Here is a 24879-nt window from a genome sequence, read left to right on the forward strand (position 1 = left end):
TGGGATTCCCTGAAATGGTTTGGTTTCAGTATTTATCGAGATCATCCGGGCTCTTCTGCCACCTGCTGGTCATTTATAGTACACCAGCTCCTCGGTACCAGCACTTTAACTTGATCACTTCACTACTTATTATGCATTATACGTTAAATCGGTGCATAAAATCATCTTAAATCATTCTTTAAAAAAACAAACAAACAAGGAAAATCAAGCAAATCAATTCATCAGTTAATTCCTGTTCCGTGTTGTGCAAAAGTACAAAATGAACCCTCTTTAGCGTATCTTCTTGCCAATGTGTCGCCAGGACCTCGATGTTCCAGTGGCTTCAGAAATGAGAACACTTCTGACTTATAAGAACGATCCGTTCCGGTCACATAAGATGGTATGGTAAGACCTCCAAGGAGGGGAGGGGAAGCCTGAGGCGAGGATGCAACGGTGCAGACATCCTGTTGTGGTGCTGAATAGGAGTCGGGAGTGGGATGGATCCAGAGATGTGTGACCTTTGTCCCAATGGGCGTTGACTCGGTAACGTGCTGTGATGAGGGCTCAGAGAAAAGGAAAGATTCAAAGGAATCAGAGCTGTTTTACTGTCGTGGAGACCCAAACACTGTGAAATTCTTTTCGATTCCCCTGATGACTGTCCGTAGACGGTGCAGCGAAGGGACCTGCCAGCGCAGGAAGCCTTGTGATCTCCTCCCCTTTGCTCCGGTCCTTTCTCAGGGGATGTGGATGCCATCTGTCTCTTTTTGTTTCCTCTCTTTTTCTTGCTCTTTCTCTTTTTGCCTGACTGACACGAATCAGAAACTTTGTAAGACTCCAGACTGGATGATCTGTGTTCTTCCTTAAGCTGTTGTGATGTCAGGTCTGAATGGGGCAGGTTGGTGAGAGCAGTCTGTCTACACGCTCTCGGTGGCCTTAAGGGGGCTCCTTCCACTGCCAGGTTCACTCCCAGAGAATAAGGGACTTCAACGGGAACCTGGGAAGACAGTAAACTTGAACATAACATCCAAAAGCTTCAGCAATTCAATAAACTTAATATTGAATATAATGCCTTAAAATAAGTGGAAGGATCCTATCTGTATATTAAAACCCTCCCAAACGACCTAAGTTTGGAGATCTGTTGAGCGACATCCTTAACCTTTTATCTCTGGTATCTCCAAGAAGACTGAGGACAAGTCTGCAGCCCCATTGACCCCCTACCTGTTTACAGATTAACTGGAAGCCTCCTGTGTGCGCGTTGGCATCAGTCCGCCGGTCCAGCACAACCTTGAGTGTGTCGATCTGCACTGCGGGGCAGAGGTGAGCCGTCACAGCCGTGGACTGTGACATAGTGGGGCATACATTTATCTCTAGAAGCCAAGGCCTCAGATCTCTGCCCAGCATGAAGTCGGCCCCATAGAGCTCAAAGCTGCCCTTACGGGGTTCCACCTGCTCCTGGGCCGTCTGCAGGGCTCGGATTATCGCCTTCTGCATGCCCGGCACCGTCACCGAGTCCCACTCTGCGCTGCGGCCCTGCTGATGCAGAAAAGCCCGAAACTGAGAGCAGGACCACATATTGTCCTCTGGCACCAATGGGTGGCGATCACGGGCCGGCTCAAAGTGCTTCTGGATGGAGTTGTTGCACAGATGGACCGAGCTGAGGATCACAGCCAAGAGTGTGATGAAGCTGAGAGCTGTCACTTTGGTGATTTCCGTGACTCCCTTTCTCACCTGTCCAGAATCTTTGTGGAGAACGGCTGAGTGGAGAACCTCAGGTAGCACTCCTTGTAGAACCACACGGTCAAAGGGTTCCAGTCTGTCACGAGGAACCACTGACGCAGGTCAAACTTGGTGCCGTGGATCAGCAAAGGTCGCTCCAGGTATTTCTGGACCACCCACTTTCTCTCCTTGTTCAGAGATTTGTCGTTATCCACCACAGCCAAAATCTCATCCAAACGATCTTTGCACATGATGCCTGGAGGTCAGATAAAAGAAGAAAACCAAGGTCAGCCCCAACCCTAGCAATAACTCTGATACTAGCTGCTGAGGAATGAATGTAGAAAGAGCCTGACCCCGTCCTCTCGACATGGCGCCTGGTTTGATGATCCAGATGTTGTTGAGTCCGTCTGTGCCCAGCTGGGGACAAACCTCCCACAGCTTCCGTAACATGGCCTGGCAGCGCTCCACAAACACGCCGCCGCCCCTGATGGACACACCATCGCTGCACACAAAACACACCGGCCACAGATTGAACTTCACCAACGGGTTCTCATCTCAGCCGTGTAGAGGAACCTACACTTACTGCACAACCTTGTAGTAGTCCTGGAGAAAGGCCCCCCAGTTGACATCGCGGGGCGTCTCTATGGTAATATCAATGTCGCAGTGTTCTAAAACACTGAGATACTGTTGACACACGCGCAGAGCTGCGTCGATGACTCCTGCGCTGATAAATTGATGCTTGTGTTCACAAAGATCTGTACAGAAAAGAAGAGGTGACTCAGAGAGGACTGAATTTTTTTAAGCATAGTTCCTGGTACCTTCAGAGAGGCGTAGTTCCTCCTCCTTTGCGCCGGCTCTGCTGTAGCTGCTCAGCTCGACCACGTGCTGCAGCAGGCTGGTGCATGCTGTCCTCCTGAAGTCCTCTGCGGACACAGCAGAGAGCAAATACACATGCTTAAGACAATCACAAAGCAATGTGGTTACATACAAAAATGTTCCTCTTTCAACTTCAACCAACTCTAAGCAGCATTTGGCTCTGATCCGGATCCATTTCTCATTTTCACGTGACTCACGATCACATTCTTCGACCAAATAGTGTGGAAAAACTGACCAATGAATGCTTGTTTTTCATCAGCAGCACCGAGCCTGTAGCACCGGGGGAAGAAAGTGTCGGGATCTGCTGCATCAAACCAGCGAAGGTTGCGCAGATTCAAGCACAACCCCACCTAGAAAGAGAAAAAGGAAAGGAATAGAGAGCAGTGGGCAAACTGAAACTTTTTGCTGGTCCAAGTTCTCAGACATGACACCTTGGTGGCAAACGCCGCAGCATTTGCATAGTGATTGATGATCTGATCGTGCTGCAGGAGGCGGCAGTCTATTTCATCCCGACGTGACGTCCAGAAGAAGTGCGTCGTTTCCTTGCGCACCATCCGGGACTGTGAGCAGAAGTCTTTTTAGTTAAGGACACGTGGTGATGGTGTAAGGTGAGGTTAACTCACTGAGGGTTGAGTTTACCATGAGGGCCTGCATGTCATCAATTTTCTCCACTTTCACAGCTCCGTCGTCCCTTTCTGTGACGGGAAATGTACTTTAAGTGCTGCAAACTGACAAACATGATCTGACATAATCCCATTGAAGAATCCCGGTTAAAGATGTCCTGATTTTTTATTATAATTAGAATTTCTCTCAGAGTTCTGTAGACTATCTCACCAGCGCGGAGCCCTTCATCATCGCCGCAGTCCATCTCATTGCCATGGCAACGATGGGCTTTCTGTGCAGTGGATGACAAAGGCCGTTCCACCCAACCCCTGGCCCTCAACTCTTGGCGTATCACAGGATAGGGTCCGACCACCGTGAACACCTTCTTCAGCTAAAACAGAGAGATACTGGGAGTCAGAGCAGTTTGCAGACGCAGGGCGCACTATGGTCGTCACCTTTACGGCTTTCTCCACCAGAGCTTTAGCCATTCTCATCCTCTCTGCGTTGATTGGCGGTAGGCGTGGCATGCTGCTGCGAGACCTCCCCTTCACCGCTAAAAAAAAGAAAGAAAAACACACGATAACGTGTCCAAATAAGGTGGAAAACGCAGTTATTGTAGAATAAAACGGTGCAACAATTGCCAGCAGAAGCATTTCCGCGCACTGTGTCGGTAGCTGCTCACGATGGATTTAAAGTGGGTCAAGCCATGCGTAAATCTGCCCAGCGGTACGCGCCCACATTCTCCTGCGCAAAATGACGCGCACCTGCACGCAAAAGTAGCATTGTTCTGGAGATTATATAGGTAATTCTATTGAAATATCGTGCAGAAGCCAGGAATGCGTGAACGGCACGTCTGACAGCGATCCGGTGTCCGTAAAAAGTGTTCCGCAACGCATCCGAAACAGAACCGAGAGAGATTTGGTGTTGGTATGCAACCCTTGACCTCGTATACATACCTGGAACCTCCTCGTCGGTGATCGGACCTTCGCTCACAGGCTGCATGATTCTGCACAGTGTTTATCGTTGCCGTAGCAGCCGCAGCGCACGGAAACGAGACGCCGCCGCGCAGGTCCCACGCGCGACGGACCACCGCTTACGGCGCGCGCGTCTCAAGCGAGGTGGTAGGAACAACACCAGCTTTGTCACTCACAGAAACGTGCGTGACTCTGCAAAAACTTGCAGTTGACTGCACCTAAAACATGCACTCAAACTTTCCTACACGCGTAGTGAGAAAAAGAAACTGCCCCACTGTCTTTCTGCTGAGTCCTTACCCCTAGGTAGGGTGTCATTGCTTCAGTTGACCACACGATGGCGCTTAATGCGTCGTATTGCAAGTTCAGCAGAGCAGCTGATGTGGCGATATGGTGATCCCTTATCTTGACACACTGAGTTCACAGGTAGCAACTAAGATCCAGCTCACAATACGTGCTTCTTTTTTGTTCTGTTTTATAAACGTGCTTGTTTAGACTCGGGGACGCGGATACATTTTGGATCGGACTGCAAAGTGACTTTAATACAATGTTGTGAATTGAATTAGGCCCGAAACAAAGAGGCGGAACATTTTTAACTTTTGTGACATTTCTGCTCTTCTCGGGGCCTTTCAGCTGCATGCTGGAAGAAAGTGACGTTGTTGTAGGAGTCTTGTGTCGGGTTCACTATAGCAGCACTGCGTCGCTGCGCGTTGTGCGCCTCAGCGCTCTGATTGGCTGAGTCTGCAGCGATGCTCTCCGCATCCTGCTCCAGCAGCCAGGACAGGAGGGAGGGGAGCTGAGAGCGCGGCCGGAAAATCATTACAACAAGCGGGTCAGATATTGTCATTCAACTGAAAATTTGCTCATTTGGAGGAGGGTTTAACCCCCCCCTCCTCCTTCCACCCCATCATGTCCGTGCTGGCGGAAACGGCCGCTGTTTTCAGCTCCTGACTGCATCCGCGTCTAGACAGCGCGCAGAAGCTGACCAGCCCCCGGACAAAGTCTCACCTTTCAGCGTCTAAAGTGAGCCACAGCCATGCCCGTCAACGACCCGGAGAGCATCCTGAGCTACCAGGTAAAGTGCATTCAAATGTCCGAGGCTGTGCCTGTCACTTTCAACCTGTGCGCGCTGCAACGACCATCCAATTTGTCTTTAACTGCATTATCTGCGGCTGTGATTGTGTAATATCAGCGTAACTGTTTGACAACAAAACATCCGCACATGTCCACGCTTCCAGTCCTTGTGTACACGCCGCAGTATCTTCCAATCACCATCCTTTCGGGTTTTCGTAACAGAAAGTTCTCTCGGCGTTGTTGTGGTGCAGAATTGTGGAGGCTGCCGCCGATACTGTTATTATGACGTGCCAGCACGTGCAGAGAAAGCATCATATCACAGAGGCGCCCGGAAGTGTTGCTTATTTTGACCTCTTTTTCGCGCAGTAACACGCGACACTTTCGAGTGGCTGCGGGGGGGAATCATCGATCATAGGTCGATGCATATCTAGACCACGCTGGGGCAAAAGCCAACGATCTGATGCCCCATGTGTGGTAGAAAGAAGAGAACGGCGTGTGATTTTCTCACCTACCCTCAAATGACCTTGACGCCATCCTTACACTGTGCACCGGTGTCTGTCCCCATGCCGGAGACGTATGAACGGCGGCTGGTGCGTGTGAGCTGCGAAAGGGGTGAATTTCACCAGGCTCCTGAGAGACTTCTGTCTCAGATCTGATAGATCGAGTGATGACGGTAGCAAAAGAGGATCTAGACACAAGCGCACTGATGTTTACCAACTCATGTTGATCTTGCGGAACACTAAAAGGATTAAAATGACTTCAGGCCCCGCTCAAGTGCTTATCAGAGAACTTCTAATCAGCAGAGTGAGAACAGCAGATGTTTTCTATGTGAATGGAAAAGGACTGATGTGCACAAGTCAGGAGACAGAAGAAGTCCCCCCTTATAGAATGAGCTCTTCTTTAGAGAGATTATTGCAAAGACCCCGACACGTGAGAGTTTGTGTTTCTTTACTTGGCTGCACGGTTCCAGACTGAAAGGCATCATTTTTATTTTTGGTGTAACAGATAATTGTGTTTAATCCCATTTTTCCTAATATCCACACATCTGCACGGTGGTAACCGCCTTCATTTTATGTTGTTAGGCTATCATGGTATTCATTTTAATGCGTCATTGCATTTAAAAACATTTGCATTTGCATTGCATTTAAAAACATTTTACAATGCAAATTTTGAATTAGCTGTGCCTACAAATATTGAGTAAGAACACACACGCACACACACAAAGTTATCAGTCAGTGCAGCTGTGGCTGGTGATATGTGTGTGGGTTGGGACACATGCTGGAGGCACTGGGCTCCATTATAACTGGATCATTATGAGGGAAGGAGAGAGAGTGAGTGAGAGAGAGCGAGCGAGGGAGAACCTAAAGGTCTTTGTCCTAGAAAGGACGGCCGACCATCAGATCATCCATTAGATGTGATCCATTTGATGCTCACATACAGAGACAGTGAAAACAGGATGTTTTTATTCTGCTGCAGTTGATTCAATAACAGCATTGTGGGTGAAACTGTTTCAGAGGGAAACAAAGCATGTATGTGAGATCGGATTGCACAGCTTAATATCCTTAGAGTGTTCGGGATGCTGGGTCTCATGGATCTGTGCTCTATATAACACTGCATGAGTCACAGTCACATCATAGTCACAGTTCACTAAGAGCGCCTTCTTAATGGCAACTTCATGCAGGCATGTGTTTTTACAGCAGGTTAATGGTTCCCTGTCATTCACACCTCACCTGCCGCTAATTAAAAGCTCACATGGCACACAAGCGCACGTGATTCTCCCCTGACTTGGCAAATAAGTGAATAAATAAATGTCTAGTTTCCCTCAGTCCTGGCAACAGTCCATTTTCCTCCACTTTTTTCCTGCCGCTTTGTACCAATCATCAGCGCTTGAGGCACCGGAGGGTTTTTAAAAGAAAAATCAGTTTCCATGCAGATTACTGCCACTATGCCACAGCTAGGATCAAAATGGCTGCCCGTCCTTGAATTTCCGTCCTTTGATTAGCATGTCGGATTACAGCCGGCCTAACACGCATTGAAGCTGCACCTGTGGATGAAGAAAAGCGAGTGAAATGTGAGCACACGGACTGTTGTGCACGCTGCGATGTCCTAGTAGATGACTTGAAGCTTTTTTTTCTCCAAACTTTATTGACAAATTGACAATGCACAAAGTAAGAAAGTCATAAATTATATAGACAAAGAAGAGCAAATGATTATTCAAAACACAGAACGGCATTTTGTGCATCAATAATAGCTGAGAGAACCAAACAGAGTAGAAACAGAAAAGACAAACTCAGTAAAGACAATGAAACGAAACAACAAGATTATATGAACACCGTATTGTTTTTTAATTTTGACTGCATTTTTGTTTAGTGAAGATCGTAGAAATAACTCTTTCATAGATTCTATCAATTTGGGTCTTTGCGAATTTACATGTGTGTATATGGAATTTGGCAAGTCGGCTTAATCAAGAAAGTGGCACCATTTCTCAAGTCTTAATAACAAAAGATGTTTCTATAATGAAAAAAAACAAAATAAAATCTAAAATATGGTATCAATTGTGAAATTACTAAGGCCTTTCCACAGTTTTTATATATGTTTTCATCATTTTATGCTAATATGTGAACTGAAGGCTTTGCAACCATCATCTAGTCTTCTGCATGCCAGTTAACCTTTTCCAGTAAAGATCATAAAGTGAGACATGGTTCATTTGTGTATTAATTGGGTCTTCTTCACACCTGACAGACACAAACTTTCCTTTTCAGTCTCAGTCTCACAAAAGTGCATCATTCATTCAGCAGCTTAGCGGGAAAGGCTCCCACAGTGGCCTCTTTCTGAACATTTCTCCCCAGAAAACTAACTATTTTTCCTCCCGACTGCTGTATTTATCCTTCAGCCCTTAAACGCCGTGTCTTTCTGAACTGGCGCTGCCCTCATGAGCAGGGGCGTGACTGCGACAACTGGCCTGTCACTTCCAGACTGGGTTTGGTGTCTGAGAGCCAGAGTGAAACAACCTCATCCACCGTTAGCAAAACTGTCAAATTATAGAATTAACGGTTAGGAATATTCATTATTTCTACACTTGAAGATTGCCAGAGTTCAATTCCCCCCTCAGTTCCGGTTCCAGTGCGATTGATTTTCCAGTGTTTGTCAGTGTACGATGCTGGAGAACAATCATTCAGGTCAAACCTACTGACCTGAAACTGTGATTTTATGTCCAACGTTTAAGCTCCTACATGATTCTACTGGAGCGCCCTCTGCTGTCTAGGAGGTGGCTCTGCAGACCCATCATGGATTGCCATTCCACAAAATGGTCCATGTGCATGTCTAAAACACTTGGTGGGACCCATCGACTGTGTTTCTTATGGGACACATTACAAAGCTTTTGTTAAATAAAGTTCCTTTGAAGCATTCTGGTGAATAAACTGCCCCCAAAAATGACATAACTTCATCTTTCAAGATCATTATACCCAATGGAAACAGTGACCTTAAATCTTAGTCAGGAATGGGCGTTTTCTTCAAGTTTGAAGAAACTTATATCCACAAAGTGTTTCTGAAAGATTGTAGGCCCCTGATGTTTAACCTATCAATCAAAGAAAATTAGAGAAATACATCATCCTTAAATGAATGAATGAATTTAGAGCCATTGAGACTGAAAAAGAAAGTTTATGTCTGTCAGGTATGAAGAAGACCCAACTGATACACAAATGAACCAGGTATCACTTTTTGGTCTTTACTGGGGCAAGGATAACTGGCATGCAGAAGACTAGATAATGGGGGCATAGAACTGGACCCAGATAATGGAGGCGCGGGACCTGTGAGCAGGTAACAGTCCAAAAGTTTTCAACTGGGTGAGGCACACATGAAACGGAGCAAACTCACCACTGAACAGTGGTTCAGGTGGGAGCTGCGTGAGAACCCAGACTGACGGAGTCGGAGTTGAGCAGGCAGAGACATAGTGGCACGGAACCGGCAGCAGGCAGGAATCAGGAAACGGTAGGTGATGCTCATGGTCAGGGACAGAATGCTGCCGGCTTTATCGGGTGATACCGGTGAAGCAGTCCAGAGACAAGTGCTGCAGAGTCGGCATGAAAGAGGCGACTGTGATTGGAGCCGCATATAGCGCGGCTTAAACGGTGATGTGAGCGGGTGGGAGCAGCTTCACGGATGGGGGGGTGCTACAGGAGAGGCTGAGGAGAAGTGGAAATTTCCACTGAAGGTGAGCGTTGAGACAGGACAGGGACAGAGCAGGACATGGAGAGAGAAGGACAGGAAGAGAAGATGTCAGGGACAGAGCAGGAGAGAGAGAGAGAGCAAGACAGGAACGGAAGAGAGGGACAGAGCAGGACAGGGACAGAGCAGACCGTGACAGTGTAATCATAAAGGGAATTCCTTTTTCTGCTGTGCACTTTCATTTTCAAATCCAGCCCTCCGGGACACCTCATGTAAACATTAATTACTGATGGAGCTGAAAACACTGACGGGGACGCACGGCTCAGGAGACGGAGGAACGTCAGATCAGACCTGCTGACTTAATTGCATTATTTCTGGTTCAGCACTCGGGGGGTCAACCAAATATAAAAGAGGGCAGTGATACAGAGTGGGAAGGCTCCTGAAAAATGAATTGCATGATGTTAACCTCTCCTCACTTACCGTGAGCTAGGTAAAGAAGTAAATTCATACTTGATATTATGGGTTTTTTGAGGTCTCCACACCGATTTTTGGCTCCGTAAATCTCTTTGCCTTGATTGTTGTTTCCAAGGTTCTTCAGAGCATTTCAGGAGCAGCTGACACGTGACATCAGCTGCTCTCACAATGACACCCCCATGGAATCACCTGCCTGAGCTGAGCAAAGCAGACTTTTCACTCTCAATCTCCCGTTTTCCCTTTAGACCAGCGTTTCGTTTTGTTCCTTTAACATTTTTATCATTGCTTTTCAGGCATCAGTTATGTTCACGATCTAGTCTGTTGATCGATTTAAAATGTCGTCCTGCCAGATTGTTCTGATTATTGTTTGAAATGTGATATATATAAGATAAACTTTGAAATGTGTCTTTTCAAACTATGCTGTTCAGTTCGCCATTAGCAGCACCTCCAGCAACAATACTGACGTTGTTTTTCTGTTTTGTCCTGTGGCCGTTGTGTCCTAATGCTGTGGTAAAACTCCGCTAGTTAGCCAAGATCCTCACTGCTGTGGCAGTAACAAAGCACTGAAGACTAAAGCCTATTCTATTGGAAACAGGAATATAAGGAAGAAATTGTTGAATTGGTCGGTGTTAGTCTGACTTTAGGAGGAGATCAGGTTGGATCTGAGCATCCGAGTATGTCCAAAATGATCTGCTGGACGATGAAATTGAGCTGCTGGAGTGAGATATAAAAAGAGGGAGATCTGGATCATCTCAGCAGGCAGGAGTTCAGAGAAGAAGAGATCAAGCTGAAAACAGCGAGGACAGAATTTTCTGTTCTGTCTGAGCTAGACACTATTGTTTTAAGTCAGGTCTTTCCTATTAAAAAGCTCCCACTAGGGTTCTAAAAATAAGATGGCAAATAAAGCCTTTAATTTTAAACCTCTGTCTAATCCCTTGTGGTATAAAACTTTTGGTGACCTTTTCACCATATTGACTTGTTAATTAAATGGTCTTATAAGTCTTATAAGAACAGAGTAACTGCAGGATTCAGATTTCAGATTCAGGTCCTTTATTGTCCCACACGGGGAAATTTACAGCGCAACAACAGCAAGAGCATGCAGAGACAACTAAGATAAAAATAAAATAGAATAGAATTCGGAATATACAAAGAGGATGTATATTTACAGTAATCCAGAAAAATGGATACTCAGTTCCTGTATACCTGTACATAGTACAGAGGGTGAATACAATATACATATATATACAATATACAGAATATATAATATTCAGATTGTGCTAGCGGGCGTTATGTTTATTGTGCAGTCTGACAGCAGCCGGCAGGAAAGATCTGCGATACCTAGGACACAGAAGTACTCATGGAACAAGTGATAAACAAACCCCTGGAGTGACGTGATAGAGAGGAAATTAGTCCGAGCAGAAGTCCAGATGTCTTAGGCTGCCGAACCTGTGAATTATGAGTGACTGACTGATATGCACTGATCAATATGGCTGCACTAAAAAACTCATCACAGACAACTTACCCTGGATTACATTATTCCTGTCACATGATTACGTAAATCATTTATCTCCCTGCATGTTAATTAGATTTCTCCCCCAATTTTATTTTAATCTGTTTGGCTGTGCGGCAGAGAAGCTGCATAAACCGGAAACACGAGTCCCATTTGTCACCTTTCATAACAGCTAAAGAAAGCAGCGTCATAGCTTTTGAAGGCATTGAAAGTGCAGAGGATTTATGAGATAAACCCAAGGAGACCTGTTTAGAACCTCCACTCATCTTTGTGCTGCTACACACACACACACACACACACACACACACACACCACACACACACACACACACACACACACACACACACACACACACACACACGCACACACACACATGTTTCTACTTCTATCTTTGTGAGGGCTTTCTTAGACAAAATACATTCCCTGCCACCCTTACGCCTAAATTAATCATCACAACAAGCCCCTAACCCAAATCCAATTTTAACCGTAACCTTGAATGATGACACTTAAACAGCCCCTTAAAGTTGTGAGGACTGGTCCAGATGTCCTCACTTTGCTGGTGAAATGCATATGCTGTACAGTAAAACACACACTCTCAAAGGTCATTGTAAATGGAAATGTGTGTCCTTGAGGATCCTAGTAATGATTATGTTTCATTATCATGCTCCGACCATTTCAACGGCTGAATTTGGTTGTTTATTTATTTGTCGACACTTAAAAGAAACCCAGGGCTGGAAAAACGTACATTTATCAGGAAGAAACCTTGAGCAGATCCATGCTCATATGGAAAAACCCTCCAGGCCAATTGGGTAAGGAAAGAGGAGAAGGAGAGAGGACAGATAGAGGAGAGATGAGACAAGACAAGCAAACAGCTTATTTAACCCTCAGTCATGTAAGAGCCAGTCAATATTGGACCGAATGCAGATGAATCTGTGCTTTAATTTTTTTTTACGATACTCTCATCCTCTGCCAACGCGAAGTGCAAGACTGTAATTCATTTGCAGACAGTCAGACAGACAGAGACTTGTGAGATGTCTGCAGGATGCCAGGACTGCATGCGAGGACCTCGCACGACCCACCTGCCTGTTCAGAAGGCTCTGTCCGGGCAACAGATTCAAATATTTGAATAAAATCCTCACGCAATACTGCTGTCAAATGTACGCTGCACATTTTACAAATAAAGTGATCCATATTCCCTCTGTCAATACTTGTTTTCTTACGTAGCTGAGCACCAGCTGAAATGTTAACTAAATGCTAGACTTGCTTAATGATACTGAAATGATACTGATAATGATACTAAAAGACACAATGAAAGGTCAGCTCAGAAAGATCAATGATGTCATTACGTATAACCCCTTTGTAATATACTCCTGTATGCGTCTCATCTATTCGAAGCACCATAAATCACCAATTTTTATGCTGAATTTAACATATATTCAGAAGCATCTATTCTATTCATGCAATTACTAAGATGTATATCTCTGTGTACTTGTTACCCTCCTCCATAGATTGCATTATTTGATCGCTCGGCGCCACATTTGAAGCCCCCCAATTTCTGGCAAAGATTTGAATGTTCATTTTCCTAAAACAGGTCAAGATTTGCGATTTGCTCAAATCACGTATGAGGCGTCTCAGTAGAACGGAGCAAAAGGTTTTCCCCCTGTGTGTGGCTCTTCCGCCCTGGTTATCGTATGACCGATACATGACCATGGTAACGCAACCGCAACACAAAAGCACCAAGAAATGCTGGTCACTCAGAGAGCGGCAGCAGCCTGGCAACAGCAGCATCCTGGCAGATGTAGCACCGCTAATTTGATTTGATCTTATGTCCAATAAAGTGGAGCCGTGCATGTGTATATGTGTGTCTGTGTGTGTGTGCGTGCATGCGTGTGTAGCAGCACAAAGATTTGTGTAGGTTCTAACTACATCTCTCCTGGGCTCTATCTCATAAATGCTCAGTGTTGGAAGGCTTGTGCCAGTTTGATCCATTAGCAACTCTGCTACACGGTCAATAGTTTGTTCCTGACAGAGTTTTTCCAGATGGTTGACCTTCAGAGGCCGATCTCGATGCACTCAACAGCGTTCCACAAAGCTGACCTTGTCTTAACGAGCAGTATGGCTGCCACACACAGATGACTGTTATGTTATTCATGTGATTATTATTATTCACATTGTCTGTGTGTGCTGCTGTGTTGTCCAGAGGCCAGATGAGGAGGTGGTGGTGGACCAGGGAGGAACCAGCTCAGCAATGAACATCCACTATGAGAAGGAAGAACTGGAAGGTGAAGGAAGGCTGGTTTTTAGCCACACGCTTCAAATGTGACAATAATATTCTCTTCCCAAATGCTGACTGCATGTGTCTCCAGGACTCATATTCTCAGAAATCATTACATCATCACGTGACTGTTCCTAAAACCACTGAAGCGGTCTCGCTGGTCTCGGCTGTTGGGCGCTCTGACAGGTTGCTCTCCCTCTCCATCCAATCAGGAGCTCTTCTTTCAGCACCGCTGCTCCCTTGTGCCCACTTACATAGCAACTACCTCCACAGCAGCAACTTACTCTCTGGCTGGAGGAAATCCGTTTCTACTTAATTAGACTGAGAGCAAACGCCGACCATAAATCACATTTCAAACGTCTCTCGGGCGCTGCTGTACTTTTTTGTTGCCGGGTTAAAAGGAGCAGCGTGAACTAATGCAAGCACATTTGCATTTACACGTGCCGCCTAACCAACTTTATCATGTTGCCACTTGTGAATGAGCTTTTCTCTCTTTTTCAAAGAGAGAAACAAAGAATAGAAAAAGCTGTTTCTGTTCTGCCTTTTGGCTGTAGCTGTGATCAATACAGTATTGAATAATACAGTTGGGAATAAAAAGAGATTTGCTGCCTGGTTTCCTTTGTTTAGTTCGGAGCCAACATGAGGAAATAGAGCGCCTCTCAACTGTCAGTCAAGTCTTCTACTTATTTGTCTCACATCAAATATAATCTGAATATAAACCTATATATTTTATATTTTTCTCTCTAGTTACTTACACATAACTGCAGATGACTGACATGTGGAAAAGATTCAGTGATTTCCTGGTTTAATTGACCCTCTCGTTCCTGTAGGACGATGTGATATTCAGAGTTGCTGTTACATTGCTGGGTATTTATATTGTTAAGCATGAATAACGTTTCTCTTTCCTGCCTCATTTTCAGGTCACAGGACTCTGTTTGTAGGCGTTCGGATGCCCCGGCAGAGTCATCGCCACCACAAGCCCCACGGCTCCCGACACCGCAAGAGAGAGAAGAGAACGGGGAGCATTGTTACGCAGCAAAGTGAAGAGTCTGTGACAATTACCTCCAGTCATGGTAGCGTGTCATATTTTAGAACGACATAGATCAAGACGGCTCATGTTTCATCAAAATTGCATCCGCAGTGATGCGTTTCGACCTTGTAAACACCGTTGCTGGTCGGTCTGAGGATGATGTTGAACACATCCTACAACCTCATTCATTTTTGTGGCCTATTGGAAACCACTGTCAACTTCGAATGTGTCTTATTTCAACCTAAAGTTCCACTGTGAGGAAGGAGGTAAAGCTCCAAATACAAGGAAGTGACAGAAAAGGGGCGGGGCCTTAAACATATCAATACCGTCAGCTCGGTCCAGGCATAAAACACCCCAGGCAAAAATTGACCAGCCCCAATTAGGTCCCAGAGAACATGGCCGACGTGTGGCCTGTGCCTGCGTTCATGTGTGGACTGTATGAACATGGAAGTGTGTTTGAGGCATCTCTCATGTCTCCTTTCATCAGACACACCATCTCAGCGGGTCCAGTTCATCCTGGGCGCAGAGGACGACGCCGAGCATGTAGCCCATGAGCTGTTTACGGAGCTGGATGAGATCTGTGTGAAGGACGGAAAGGATGCCGAGTGGAAGGAAACAGCCAGGTCAGGAACTGTTTCCTGCATTCTCAGCTCCTCCTTCCTCCTGTTCCAGAATCATTCAAATGGAATAAGAAGTTCTTCTGCCTCCCTTCTTCCCCTCACAGGTGGCTGAAATTTGAAGAAGACGTGGAAGATGGAGGCGAAAGGTGGAGCAAACCCTACGTGGCCACCCTCTCCCTGCACAGTCTGTTTGAGCTGCGGAGTTGCATCATCAACGGCAGCGTGTTGCTTGACATGCGCGCAAGCTGCATTGAGGAGATCGCAGGTGATCTTTGTTGTGAAAATCCAACATTTTTGTGTATCCGTCATGGATCATTGTGGGTGTGGGTTTTAGTTCAAGGAAATCAGTGGGGATGAGAAGTTTTGTGCGTTTTATAATTTTATTACATATTTTTTCTGGGCAATAGAACGTTCCAGGTTAGCTTGCACCTCATGCAAGCTCTCATGTTCTTCTTGGGTCCATCTGGGTTTTCTCCAGTTTCCTCCCACAGTCTAAAAACATGCACATTAGTTTGATTACTGTGACTCTATATTGCATTAATCTTGGTCACGAATTAGGTGCCAGTTATTTGTGTGTGTGTGTGTGTGTGTGTGTGTGTGTGTGTGTGTGTGTGTGATTGGGGACAGACACACAGACATGCCTGTGTTGCTCTGTGACAGTGATATGCGATGTTCAGCTTCATAGTTTATGTTCCAACTGGTTTCCTGGAGCAGCTATTTCCCTCCGACCTGGAGTCAGTTCTGGAAGGGTTGAAATAAAACAGACAGTATATCATTCCTGGATGTTTGCTACAAATCAGTTTATCCTCCTGAGAGAGGAGACACATACGCAGTCCATGCCAGAGGGGACAGACATTGTCCAAGTCCTCTCGCTCTCTCTTGCTTTCTCTCTCTCTCACACACACACACACACACACACACGTGCGCACCCGCACTTAGGCGGCTCCATCAGTCAGTGCTCGCCATGGTCAGAGTGTGACAGGTTTACAGTATTGAGCAGCCTTGCTGCCTGCGACCGTTCCTCTTCTCCGTTTCTCACTTCCCTCTCTTCTCCACCTGGACTCAAAATGGCAGCCAAAGTGTTAGACTGTGATTTGAAAAAAAATTAAAATTCAGAACAAACTGAAATTAAGGGAGTGCTAAATAGTGATTTCTCCACAGTCTTATCAGTTGATCAATTCTGCTGTGCAAGGTTCAACCTCAAGGCCCAATTTGAAAAAAAAAAACTGCAGTACAGAAAAAAACAACTGGGTAAAATAAAAGAGCTTTTGAATGAGTTTCTTTAATCGCTGAGTCCTACACACACTGGGGGAGCTTTTGTCTCAGATTAGGAGATTATGTAGCCGTTACCAGCCTTGAACATGCTCAAGGCTCCTTTGTGTCTTGTGACAACACTTATTTATAGGGCAGATTATGTTAGCAAACATTAACTTAGGACAGAATGAATCCAGGCACTGAAGCGTGTGTGTGTGTGTGTGTGTATGTGTGTGTGTGTATTGTGCAAATTGGTTCATTGTGCAGGAGGGCAAGAAATAAGGAAGGGACATTGCAGACTGACTCAACAAGTCTTTGTAAAAAATTAAAGTTGAGAGACACAGACCTTCCTTCCAGGATGAACCATTTGTCCTTTGCCTGCAGACATGGTGCTGGACCACCAGGAGGCATCCAGCGAGCTGGACGACAGTGTGAGGGTGAAGGTGCGCGAGGCGCTGCTGAAGAGGCACCACCACCAGAATGAGAAGAAGAAGAACCTGATCCCCATTGTGCGCTCTATTGCCGAGGGGACCCGCAAACAGTCGGAACCCCATCTGATCGGTGGGAATAACAGTTCAGCAGGGAACACCACAGGAAGTCACTTTTAAAGTGCACCCGAGCTTTTCAATCAATGGAGTTAGATGAAATAGAGAATCTTGTTTTCACCAAATAAGCTGATATAAAAAAACACTCCTTAATAATAACTTTCTGACTTCCCTGCCAGAATGTGAAAATTACCCAACAGTCCTTGATTAAATGTAGCTATCAAGGCCTTTGACCACTCAATATTGTCTGACAGGGACGGCCACTTCTCCTCAGCCTCAGCCTGTTGCAGATCCTGCCAAGAACGGCGGTGGACAGGACAGCACCCAGGTGGACCTGAGCAAGGTAAACTGAGGTCCAAGTCACAGGTAAAACAGTGCCCTCTAGGAACCAACTCAGAACTGCATGTGTTCAAGCAAATTTCCGCAGGACATCAAATGTTTGATATGAGGTATATGGGAAGTGGACAGAGCAAGAGAATCTACTACAGAGCAAAACTCTGATGATGAGTGTTCCTAAACTCTCAACTGGAACTATACATCAAGTTGAACTGTAGGGAAGTTGAGTTTGAGTGTTCTCTACTGGTTTTCCTCAGGTGGACCTGCACTTTATGAAGAAGATCCCTGAGGGTGCGGAGGCCTCCAATGTGCTGGTGGGAGAACTGGACTTCCTTGAAAGGCCCATTGTAGCCTTCGTGCGCCTCTCCCCCGCTGTACTGCTCACAGGGCTCACTGAGGTCCCCATTCCTACCAGGTGTGATGACCAAATTAAAATACATTTGTGGAGATTCCGCAATTCAGGAAGGCCTCATAGATTAAAATAATCCATTGACAAATGCCAGGTTCCTCTTCATCCTCCTGGGCCCAGACGGAAAGGCGCAGCAGTATCATGAAATCGGACGCTCTATGGCGACCATCATGACGGACGAAGTAAGAACTTTCCAGCAAATTAGAAATAAATCCAGCTTCTCTAAATCTGTCCTCTATGTCTCACTTCTCTCTGAACCAGATCTTCCATGATGTAGCCTACAAGGCAAAGGACAGAAGTGACCTGCTGGCTGGGATAGATGAGTTCCTGGATCAGGTCACCGTGCTCCCGCCAGGAGAGTGGGACCCCTCCATCCGCATAGAACCGCCGAAGAGCGTCCCCTCTCAGGCAGGTTTAAAGCCCAGCTTGTAGACTCAAAGAAACTCTTTAGCAGTTTTAAAATCTGTCTGTAACATGTAGGAGAAAAGGAAAATGCCTGGGGTTCCGAACGGAACGGCCTGTCCAGTGGAGGAGGAGCTGCACGCGGAGCACCACGGACCGGAACTGCAGAGAACTGGAAAGTGAGAAGTTTCCTATAAACTTGTTGCATCAGGCATGCCAAGCAGATGGCAAAAATAACAAATATAGGCATGATAAGGCTAACAGGAACGCCTACAAGCACTGAATATCAAGCTAAGCTGGAGGGAGCCTGCAGAAAAACACAGATTTGGCACACTATAGGGACCTGTGGAAGCATGAGGCTCAGTTTCACACCTGCCACTGGGTTTGTCTGTGTCCCTGGTCACCAGCTCTAAATCTGGGTTTGTGATCAGATGAAGTTTGACACTCCATTGGCAGCTGCCGTGAGCCAATGTGGCAGCATGAAACACACAAAACCAGTCAGGGAAACCCACACAAGCCGCACCACATATTTGAACTGGGCTTCATACACAGGTGCAACTCCTCCGGGCGCAACAATCTCATTAACGGCTGCCAAAGCTGTCCCCCATTTGTGTAGTTAGCATTCAAAAGTCTCAAATTCACAACATTAATGTGGAGCTTCACATAAATGAGAACACCTGAACCCCTCGTGGGCTGATTTCAAACAAATGCAACCCACACGCCCACAGATTCCAGAAATCAACATAACCAGGAGCTAAGAACACCAGAGCTCTAATTATGGTCACCACCGTTAAACGTGAGTTTGCTGATGATGTTCCTGGTGTTGATGGTAAACCTGAGGTCTCTGCGTGTGTCTGTGTGCTGTGGTCAGGCTGTTTGGGGGGCTGATACAGGACATCAAGAGGAAAGCTCCGTTCTACCTGAGTGACTTTAAGGATGGAATGAGCCTCCAGTGCGTGGCCTCCTTCCTCTTCCTCTACTGTGCCTGCATGTCGCCTGTTATCACCTTTGGAGGGTTGCTGGGGGAGGCCACAGAGGGACGCATCGTAAGAGCTCACGCGTCACACTGCCAATGCTGAGTATTGTGCTGCAAACACACATCTGTATTTCGACCGTGTGCTTCAGAGCGCCATCGAATCCCTGTTCGGCGCCTCCATGACTGGAGTGGCCTACTCTTTGTTTGCCGGGCAGCCGCTCACCATTCTGGGCAGCACCGGCCCCGTGCTGGTTTTCGAGAAGATCCTCTTCAAGTTCTGCAAGTATGTATCCCAACACCTTCCCCGTGACATTCCCACCGTCACCGCCGTGACGTCAAGCTGTTGTTCAAATGTCGCGCCAGGGACTACGACCTCTCCTACCTGTCCCTGAGGGCCTGCATCGGCCTGTGGACGGCCCTCCTGTGTTTGTTCCTGGTTGCCACGGACGCCAGCTCTCTGGTGTGCTACATTACACGGTTCACAGAGGAGGCGTTTGCTGCCCTCATCTGCCTCATCTTCATTTACGAAGCCCTGGAGAAGCTCTGCCACCTGGGGGAGGTCTATCCGTTTAACACCCACAGCGACCTGGACCACCTCACGCTGGCCTAGTGAGAAATGCGCTGCAGACTATTACTGCTGGTTTTAAGATTATTTTGGTCAGTCATTGAGGTCCTCTCTGTCTGTCTGTCTGTAGCTGTCGCTGTGCAGAGCCTGACATTCCCACCAACAAAACATTAGAACTTTGGAGAGAGAGGAACGTCACAGCCTCTGTGGTGCCCTGGTCCAACCTTACTGTCAAGGTAACGCAACTTTGTGGAGACACACACGAGGGCACGCACGCACGCACGCTCGCACACGCAGTTTCGGCATAACTTTCACACATTAATGCGCTGTGTTTACTTCTGTTAACATTCAACCAACCCTCTTATCTTAAGAACCTCTGCAAGCACCGAGACGTTGACACAGGACACCGGTCACACACAAGTCTTGACCCCTTTTTTTCCTCCTGTGTATTTCTGCAGGAGTGTATCAGCCTGCACGGTCAGTTTGTCGGGACGGCGTGTGGTCATCATGGACCCTACACCCCGGATGTCCTGTTCTGGTCCACCATCTTGTTCTTCTCCACCTTTTTCATGTCTACCTTCCTGAAACAGTTCAAGACCAGCCGTTATTTCCCCACCAAGGTGACCAGCTGGTGAAACTCCTCCTGGAGCATAAGAATGTCCACACGATTAACTGCCTTTGACCTTTCTGTGTCAGGTCCGCTCCACCATCAGTGACTTTGCCGTGTTCCTCACTATTGTCGTGATGGTCCTGCTCGACTTTGTCATTGGGGTGCCCTCTCAGAAGCTAAAGGTGCCCAGCAAATTCCAGGTAATGAGATGACATGATTGATAATGTGAATTTTAAACATTCCCTGACTTTAATTTAATCAAATTCAGCCTACAAGAGATGACCGAGGTTGGTTGATCAACCCAATCGGACGCAATCCCTGGTGGACAGTCCTGGCTGCATCTATTCCTGCGCTTCTCTGCACCATCCTCATCTTTATGGACCAACAGATAACTGCTGTCATCATCAACCGCAAGGAACATAAACTGCTGGTAGAAAAAGCTGTTCACCCAGGCCAGAGCTGCTGCCTGAGGCTCAAGTCCTAATAGCTTCTCATCTCTGTCACGCAGAAGGGTTGCGGGTACCACCTGGACCTGCTGATGGTCGGGGTGATGCTGGCGGTCTGCTCCATCATGGGGTTGCCGTGGTTCGTCGCGGCCACGGTTCTGTCCATCACGCATGTCAACAGCCTGAAGCTGGAGTCGGAGAGCTCGGCTCCGGGAGAGCAGCCACGTTTCCTGGGCATCAGGGAGCAGAGGTTGACGGGCCTGGTCATCTTTTTACTCATGGGCTGCTCTGTGTTCATGACCGGAGCCCTACAGGTTTGTCTGACGCTGGGCAACGCCGCCCTCTTGTGGCTGAAACATAGATTGAACGGCACCGTTGACATCCGGTTTTAATTCTTCCCAGTTCATTCCGATGCCAGTGTTGTATGGCGTTTTTCTTTACATGGGCGTCTCCTCATTAAAAGGCATCCAGGTGAATCACCATCGAAACAAACTTCTTCTTTAAAATCTTTTAAAAATCGCTTTCCTTCGATGTTATTGCTGATGCATATATTCTGCTCAGTTCTTCGACCGTCTGAAGCTGTTCGGTATGCCCCCCAAGCACCAACCCGACTTCATCTACCTGCGCCACGTCCCCCTGAGGAAGGTTCACCTGTTCACTGTCACCCAGCTCACGTGCCTGGTGCTGCTCTGGGTCATCAAAACTTCACCCGCCGCCATTGTTTTCCCCATGATGGCGAGTTTACAAACACATTTCCCCCCGTTCCCCCTCTAAATATGAACAATATAAACAGTTTTTTTCCTATGCTTGCAGGTTCTGGCTCTGGTCTTCGTCCGAAAGGTCCTCGACCTGTGCTTCTCCAACCGGGAGCTCAGTTACCTGGACGACTTAATGCCCGAGTGGAAGAAGAAAAACCTCGACGACGCCTCCAAGAAGATAGAAGAGGTAGTTTAGACGGAATACTCAAACCGAGTGAACGCGCATGTGTAAAAGTGCAGCTAGTGACTTTTTGTGGGCTTGTTTGTCCTTGAGGAATCACAGGTTATGCTCAGCGAGAAGAGGGAAAATACTGTTGAGATTCCCATGGAGAGCAGCAAGCCCGCTCATGTCCAGAAAACACACGACCCCAGGTGAGAGCACACACACACACACACACACACACACACACACACACACACACACTGACATGATTAATGGTGTAGGGAACTGGGTGAATTTCACCTTTCTCTCCTTTTTGCTGGTCTGGTTTCTTGTGCGACTAACCTCTCTCCCCGAGCTGCACCCACTTCACCCCCCCTCGCTCTCCTCCTCTTCCTCTGCCCGCTCCTCAGGTCTGACCCCTCTGATATTAACATATCTGATGAAATGTCTAAAACCACTGTGTGGAAATCCCTCAACTCCAACCAAAAGGACCGCAAAGAAGGCAAGACCCCCGCCCCCTCATTTCCTCACCCCTTCATGTGGAAATAATACACAATCACTTCTTTTGTGGTTTGCAAAATCTATCAAAGCAGCAGCCAAAGTGTGCTCTGTGGGGCCTAAATTCCCAGTTTGTATCCTTTAACTCTGCAGGATTGAGGGGATCACTTTCATAGATGAGTGACGGATGCGTTCCTCTCCCGCTGGACTCAGCTGGGTCACTGCATCGTTTTTCTGGACCACTGCAAGTCAGCACTGTCTTCAGAGAATCGACTCTCCACCAGCTTCTGTACCAACAAACCTATCAGAAAAAACACACATAAACGTCTATCTTTGAGAGGACTGAGCACTTTAGCTCCTAACCTTCACCTATTAAACTGGAAACACAAAACCCCAGTGCTAATAGCAATAGCTACAGATAATTTAGCATGAATTCCCCTGTGCATAGATCATCTAACAGAGAGGTGATTCACCTGTGTGACGAGTGTCGCAGTGATTTTGCTGCGAAGTGGCGGCATAAACTCGGTCTGTGTGATCTCAAGCATTGTCACATCAGTCAGCAGTTCAGTGTCACGAGCTCCAAAAATGTCAACCTAAAATGTCAGAGAGAGTGTTTTTAGCTCAGGCAGACGCAGCTGTTGTTAACCTATAAATATCAGCTTTACAAGCCCCCAGCAAGACCGCGGCCTGTTGTAAATCCTGCTGTTTTTCATTAGTGTTCCCCCTTTCCACCGTCCCTTCATAGCCATCTCATCAGCCAACTTATTCAAAAAAGCAAATATTAAACATTAAATAAGGCCAGACAGTGTCCTCACAAAGATAGAACAACACTCACATGCTATTTAATCTACTGGCCTGTGTTGTTATTTATGTAACTTTCATCTGTTCTCCATGATCGAGGCTGTCTAGTTGATCTTAGGCCCTCAGAAATGGCAGGTTCATCAGATTATTTCACTCTCCACCAGGGTTCAAATCTCACGGATCTCTCTGCAGATCTTCATCCAGGAACATGAGATTTCATCACTCCATCCTCCAAACACACTGGATAAAATATATAAACCCTTCAACACTTCCACACCTTAATTCAGTGGATTTGTTGCATGTAAGCAATGATTTTTTTTTTAAAAAAAGGCTGAATAATAAATAATATATAAGATTTTCAGGTGCAGCAGCGTTTAAAGTGTAAAGAAAATCAATTTAAATCATTTATTTGTAGATTGTTTTTTTTGAAAATCATTACTTTTCTGAGAGATTTAACAGTAAATTCAAACTACATTATTATTGATTACAAGCACATTTTAGATGAAATTCCAGTGAGTTCACTTTCTGTTGTGTGTAAATATGTTATAATTAAAGATAAGCTATAAGAACGGCTGAAGAATGCAGCATATAACTAATGTCCTAGATTGTTAAACAAAGCCAAAAGAGATGACAGGAGAAGAGAATGTTTCTGTCAGATCCATCTGCTCCTGGTGGAGGGCCAAAGACCCCTAAACCTGCTCTTAGACCAGTTTAACTGGAAAATAACGCAACTAGAGTTCTTTTATTTTAATTATTAAATTAATGTATTTTTTTATTTAGAAAATGTAAGGAAGAATATAAAAATAGAGCTATGTAATCATCTAGAAAAAGGGGTTCCTTCATCGTCCAGTCCAAAATCCCTTTTTCAAGGCTCCTTCCTCCATCGGTTCTATTCAGGTGATGTGAAAACAAAGTGCACAATTCTCACATGCAGTAAACTCTCTGGTGTTTGTGGCCATGTTTCTGTCCACATGGTTGAATGTGAACGGCCTCCGTGTGTCCGTGGGGGCCCCACAAAGTAACGGACAGCATGGCTAAATATTATTCACTGTGTAAATATGTATTTAAATATGTATTTAAAACCACACCGGCGAGTGTCGTCAAATGTGTGAATTGTGATGGAGGAGGGGGGAAAAGAATGGAGAAATGACTCCACTGTGGACAACAAAAGATCGAATCTTGCGGAGGAGACATTCAGAGGATCTGTGCAATTTATTTAGCAACTGTAGCACTGATGAGGACGTGTCTTAAATTTGATTTTCACTCTCAGTGTATGTGTGAATGTATGAGTATCGTACAGTAAATGCCTTCAGTGTGCTGTAGGGTTACCACTTTAAACATGGCTCCAGAAAAGGTTGCAGGTGTCAATGGATGTGAGCATAAACTCTGTATATGTGCTGTGTTTGTCATAAGCTGCATAAAAACTGTGGTGATATCTCATCCGACCACACACACCTTAAAAAAAAGCCATTGATGAGCACTAGGCTCTTGTTGCATTTTGTACAATTTTGCTGTCACATCCTTCGAATCCTTCCAGCGTCACCGTCCTTGAAAACAATAAAGTGAATACTGTGACCTGAGTGAGGCTGTATCCTTGGATAAAATTTAAAAAAATACACGTCTCCCTCAAGGACAAGGTCAGTCCTCCAGGATGGAGAGAGGATTTAAGGACGCCGGCACCTGTGAAACGCCTATTCCCATTGTTGTGGAGCTCCTGGAAGAGCGATTCCTTAAACATTAGTATTGTGTGAAATAATATGTTTTATATGTGATTTAATTTTTGAGAGAATACGAAATAAATCCACACATTTCAAAGGA

The 24879-nt window shown here is 46.1% G+C and overlaps 2 protein-coding genes and 1 long non-coding RNA gene across 8 annotated transcripts; 1 reads left to right on the top strand and 2 right to left on the bottom strand.

Moving 5' to 3' along the window:
• On the bottom strand, positions 1–5912 carry ttll3 (tubulin tyrosine ligase-like family, member 3). Of its 2 annotated transcripts, XM_057031200.1 has the most exons (12): positions 4131–4787; positions 3630–3727; positions 3406–3565; positions 3211–3266; positions 3003–3131; positions 2807–2921; positions 2514–2618; positions 2279–2450; positions 2049–2197; positions 1708–1951; positions 1198–1633; positions 1–973 (listed from the first exon to the last, which is right to left on the bottom strand). In XM_057031200.1, exons 1-12 carry the CDS (start codon positions 4174–4176, stop codon positions 368–370), a joined length of 2316 nt encoding a protein of 771 aa, XP_056887180.1. In that variant the 5' UTR covers positions 4177–4787; the 3' UTR covers positions 1–367. The 2 variants fall into 2 exon arrangements, with proteins under 2 accessions (XP_056887180.1, XP_056887181.1); XM_057031201.1 differs by lacking the exon at positions 4131–4787 and adding an exon at positions 5732–5912 and having other exon boundaries at positions 3195–3266; positions 3406–3727.
• Positions 4885–24879, top strand: slc4a8 (solute carrier family 4 member 8). 5 transcript variants are annotated; one of them, XM_057031195.1, is made up of 25 exons: positions 4885–5220; positions 13574–13655; positions 14569–14721; positions 15166–15301; positions 15403–15563; positions 16937–17113; positions 17352–17440; positions 17691–17848; positions 17937–18024; positions 18104–18250; positions 18323–18423; positions 19116–19290; positions 19370–19503; positions 19584–19829; positions 19916–20021; positions 20244–20405; positions 20482–20595; positions 20664–20825; positions 20904–21155; positions 21244–21312; positions 21403–21576; positions 21655–21786; positions 21883–21971; positions 22173–22264; positions 22414–24879. In XM_057031195.1, the coding sequence occupies exons 1-25, from the start codon at positions 5182–5184 to the stop codon at positions 22434–22436; spliced, it is 3261 nt and encodes a 1086-aa protein (XP_056887175.1). In that variant the 5' UTR covers positions 4885–5181; the 3' UTR covers positions 22437–24879. The 5 variants fall into 5 exon arrangements, with proteins under 5 accessions (XP_056887175.1, XP_056887179.1, XP_056887174.1 ...); XM_057031194.1 differs by having other exon boundaries at positions 4886–5220; positions 21874–21971; XM_057031198.1 differs by lacking the exon at positions 4885–5220 and adding an exon at positions 7178–7290 and having other exon boundaries at positions 21874–21971.
• Positions 15660–16904, bottom strand: LOC130524779 (uncharacterized). Its single transcript, XR_008950244.1, has 2 exons — positions 16228–16904; positions 15660–16039 (listed from the first exon to the last, which is right to left on the bottom strand). It is a non-coding gene; the product is annotated as an uncharacterized LOC130524779 (long non-coding RNA).

Source organism: Takifugu flavidus, chromosome 4 (assembly GCF_003711565.1).
Source record: "Takifugu flavidus isolate HTHZ2018 chromosome 4, ASM371156v2, whole genome shotgun sequence".
NCBI classification, from domain to species: domain Eukaryota; kingdom Metazoa; phylum Chordata; class Actinopteri; order Tetraodontiformes; family Tetraodontidae; genus Takifugu; species Takifugu flavidus.

Bases quoted from the DNA above. Each gene is read 5' to 3' on its own strand.
- ttll3 (XM_057031200.1), bottom strand. From the start codon at position 4,176: ATGCAGCCTGTGAGCGAAGGTCCGATCACCGACGAGGAGGTTCCAG. The intron at 2,451-2,513 runs GTACCAGGAACT...TTTTCTGTACAG, and splicing joins GGAACTACGCCTCTCTGAAG to ATCTTTGTGAACACAAGCAT. The intron at 1,634-1,707 runs GTGAGAAAGGGA...TGTGATCCTCAG, and splicing joins TCCACAAAGATTCTGGACAG to CTCGGTCCATCTGTGCAACA.
- slc4a8 (XM_057031194.1), top strand. From the start codon at position 5,182: ATGCCCGTCAACGACCCGGAGAGCATCCTGAGCTACCAG. The intron at 17,441-17,690 runs GTAAACTGAGGT...GGTTTTCCTCAG, and splicing joins CCCAGGTGGACCTGAGCAAG to GTGGACCTGCACTTTATGAA. The intron at 19,291-19,369 runs GTAAGAGCTCAC...CGTGTGCTTCAG, and splicing joins AGGCCACAGAGGGACGCATC to AGCGCCATCGAATCCCTGTT.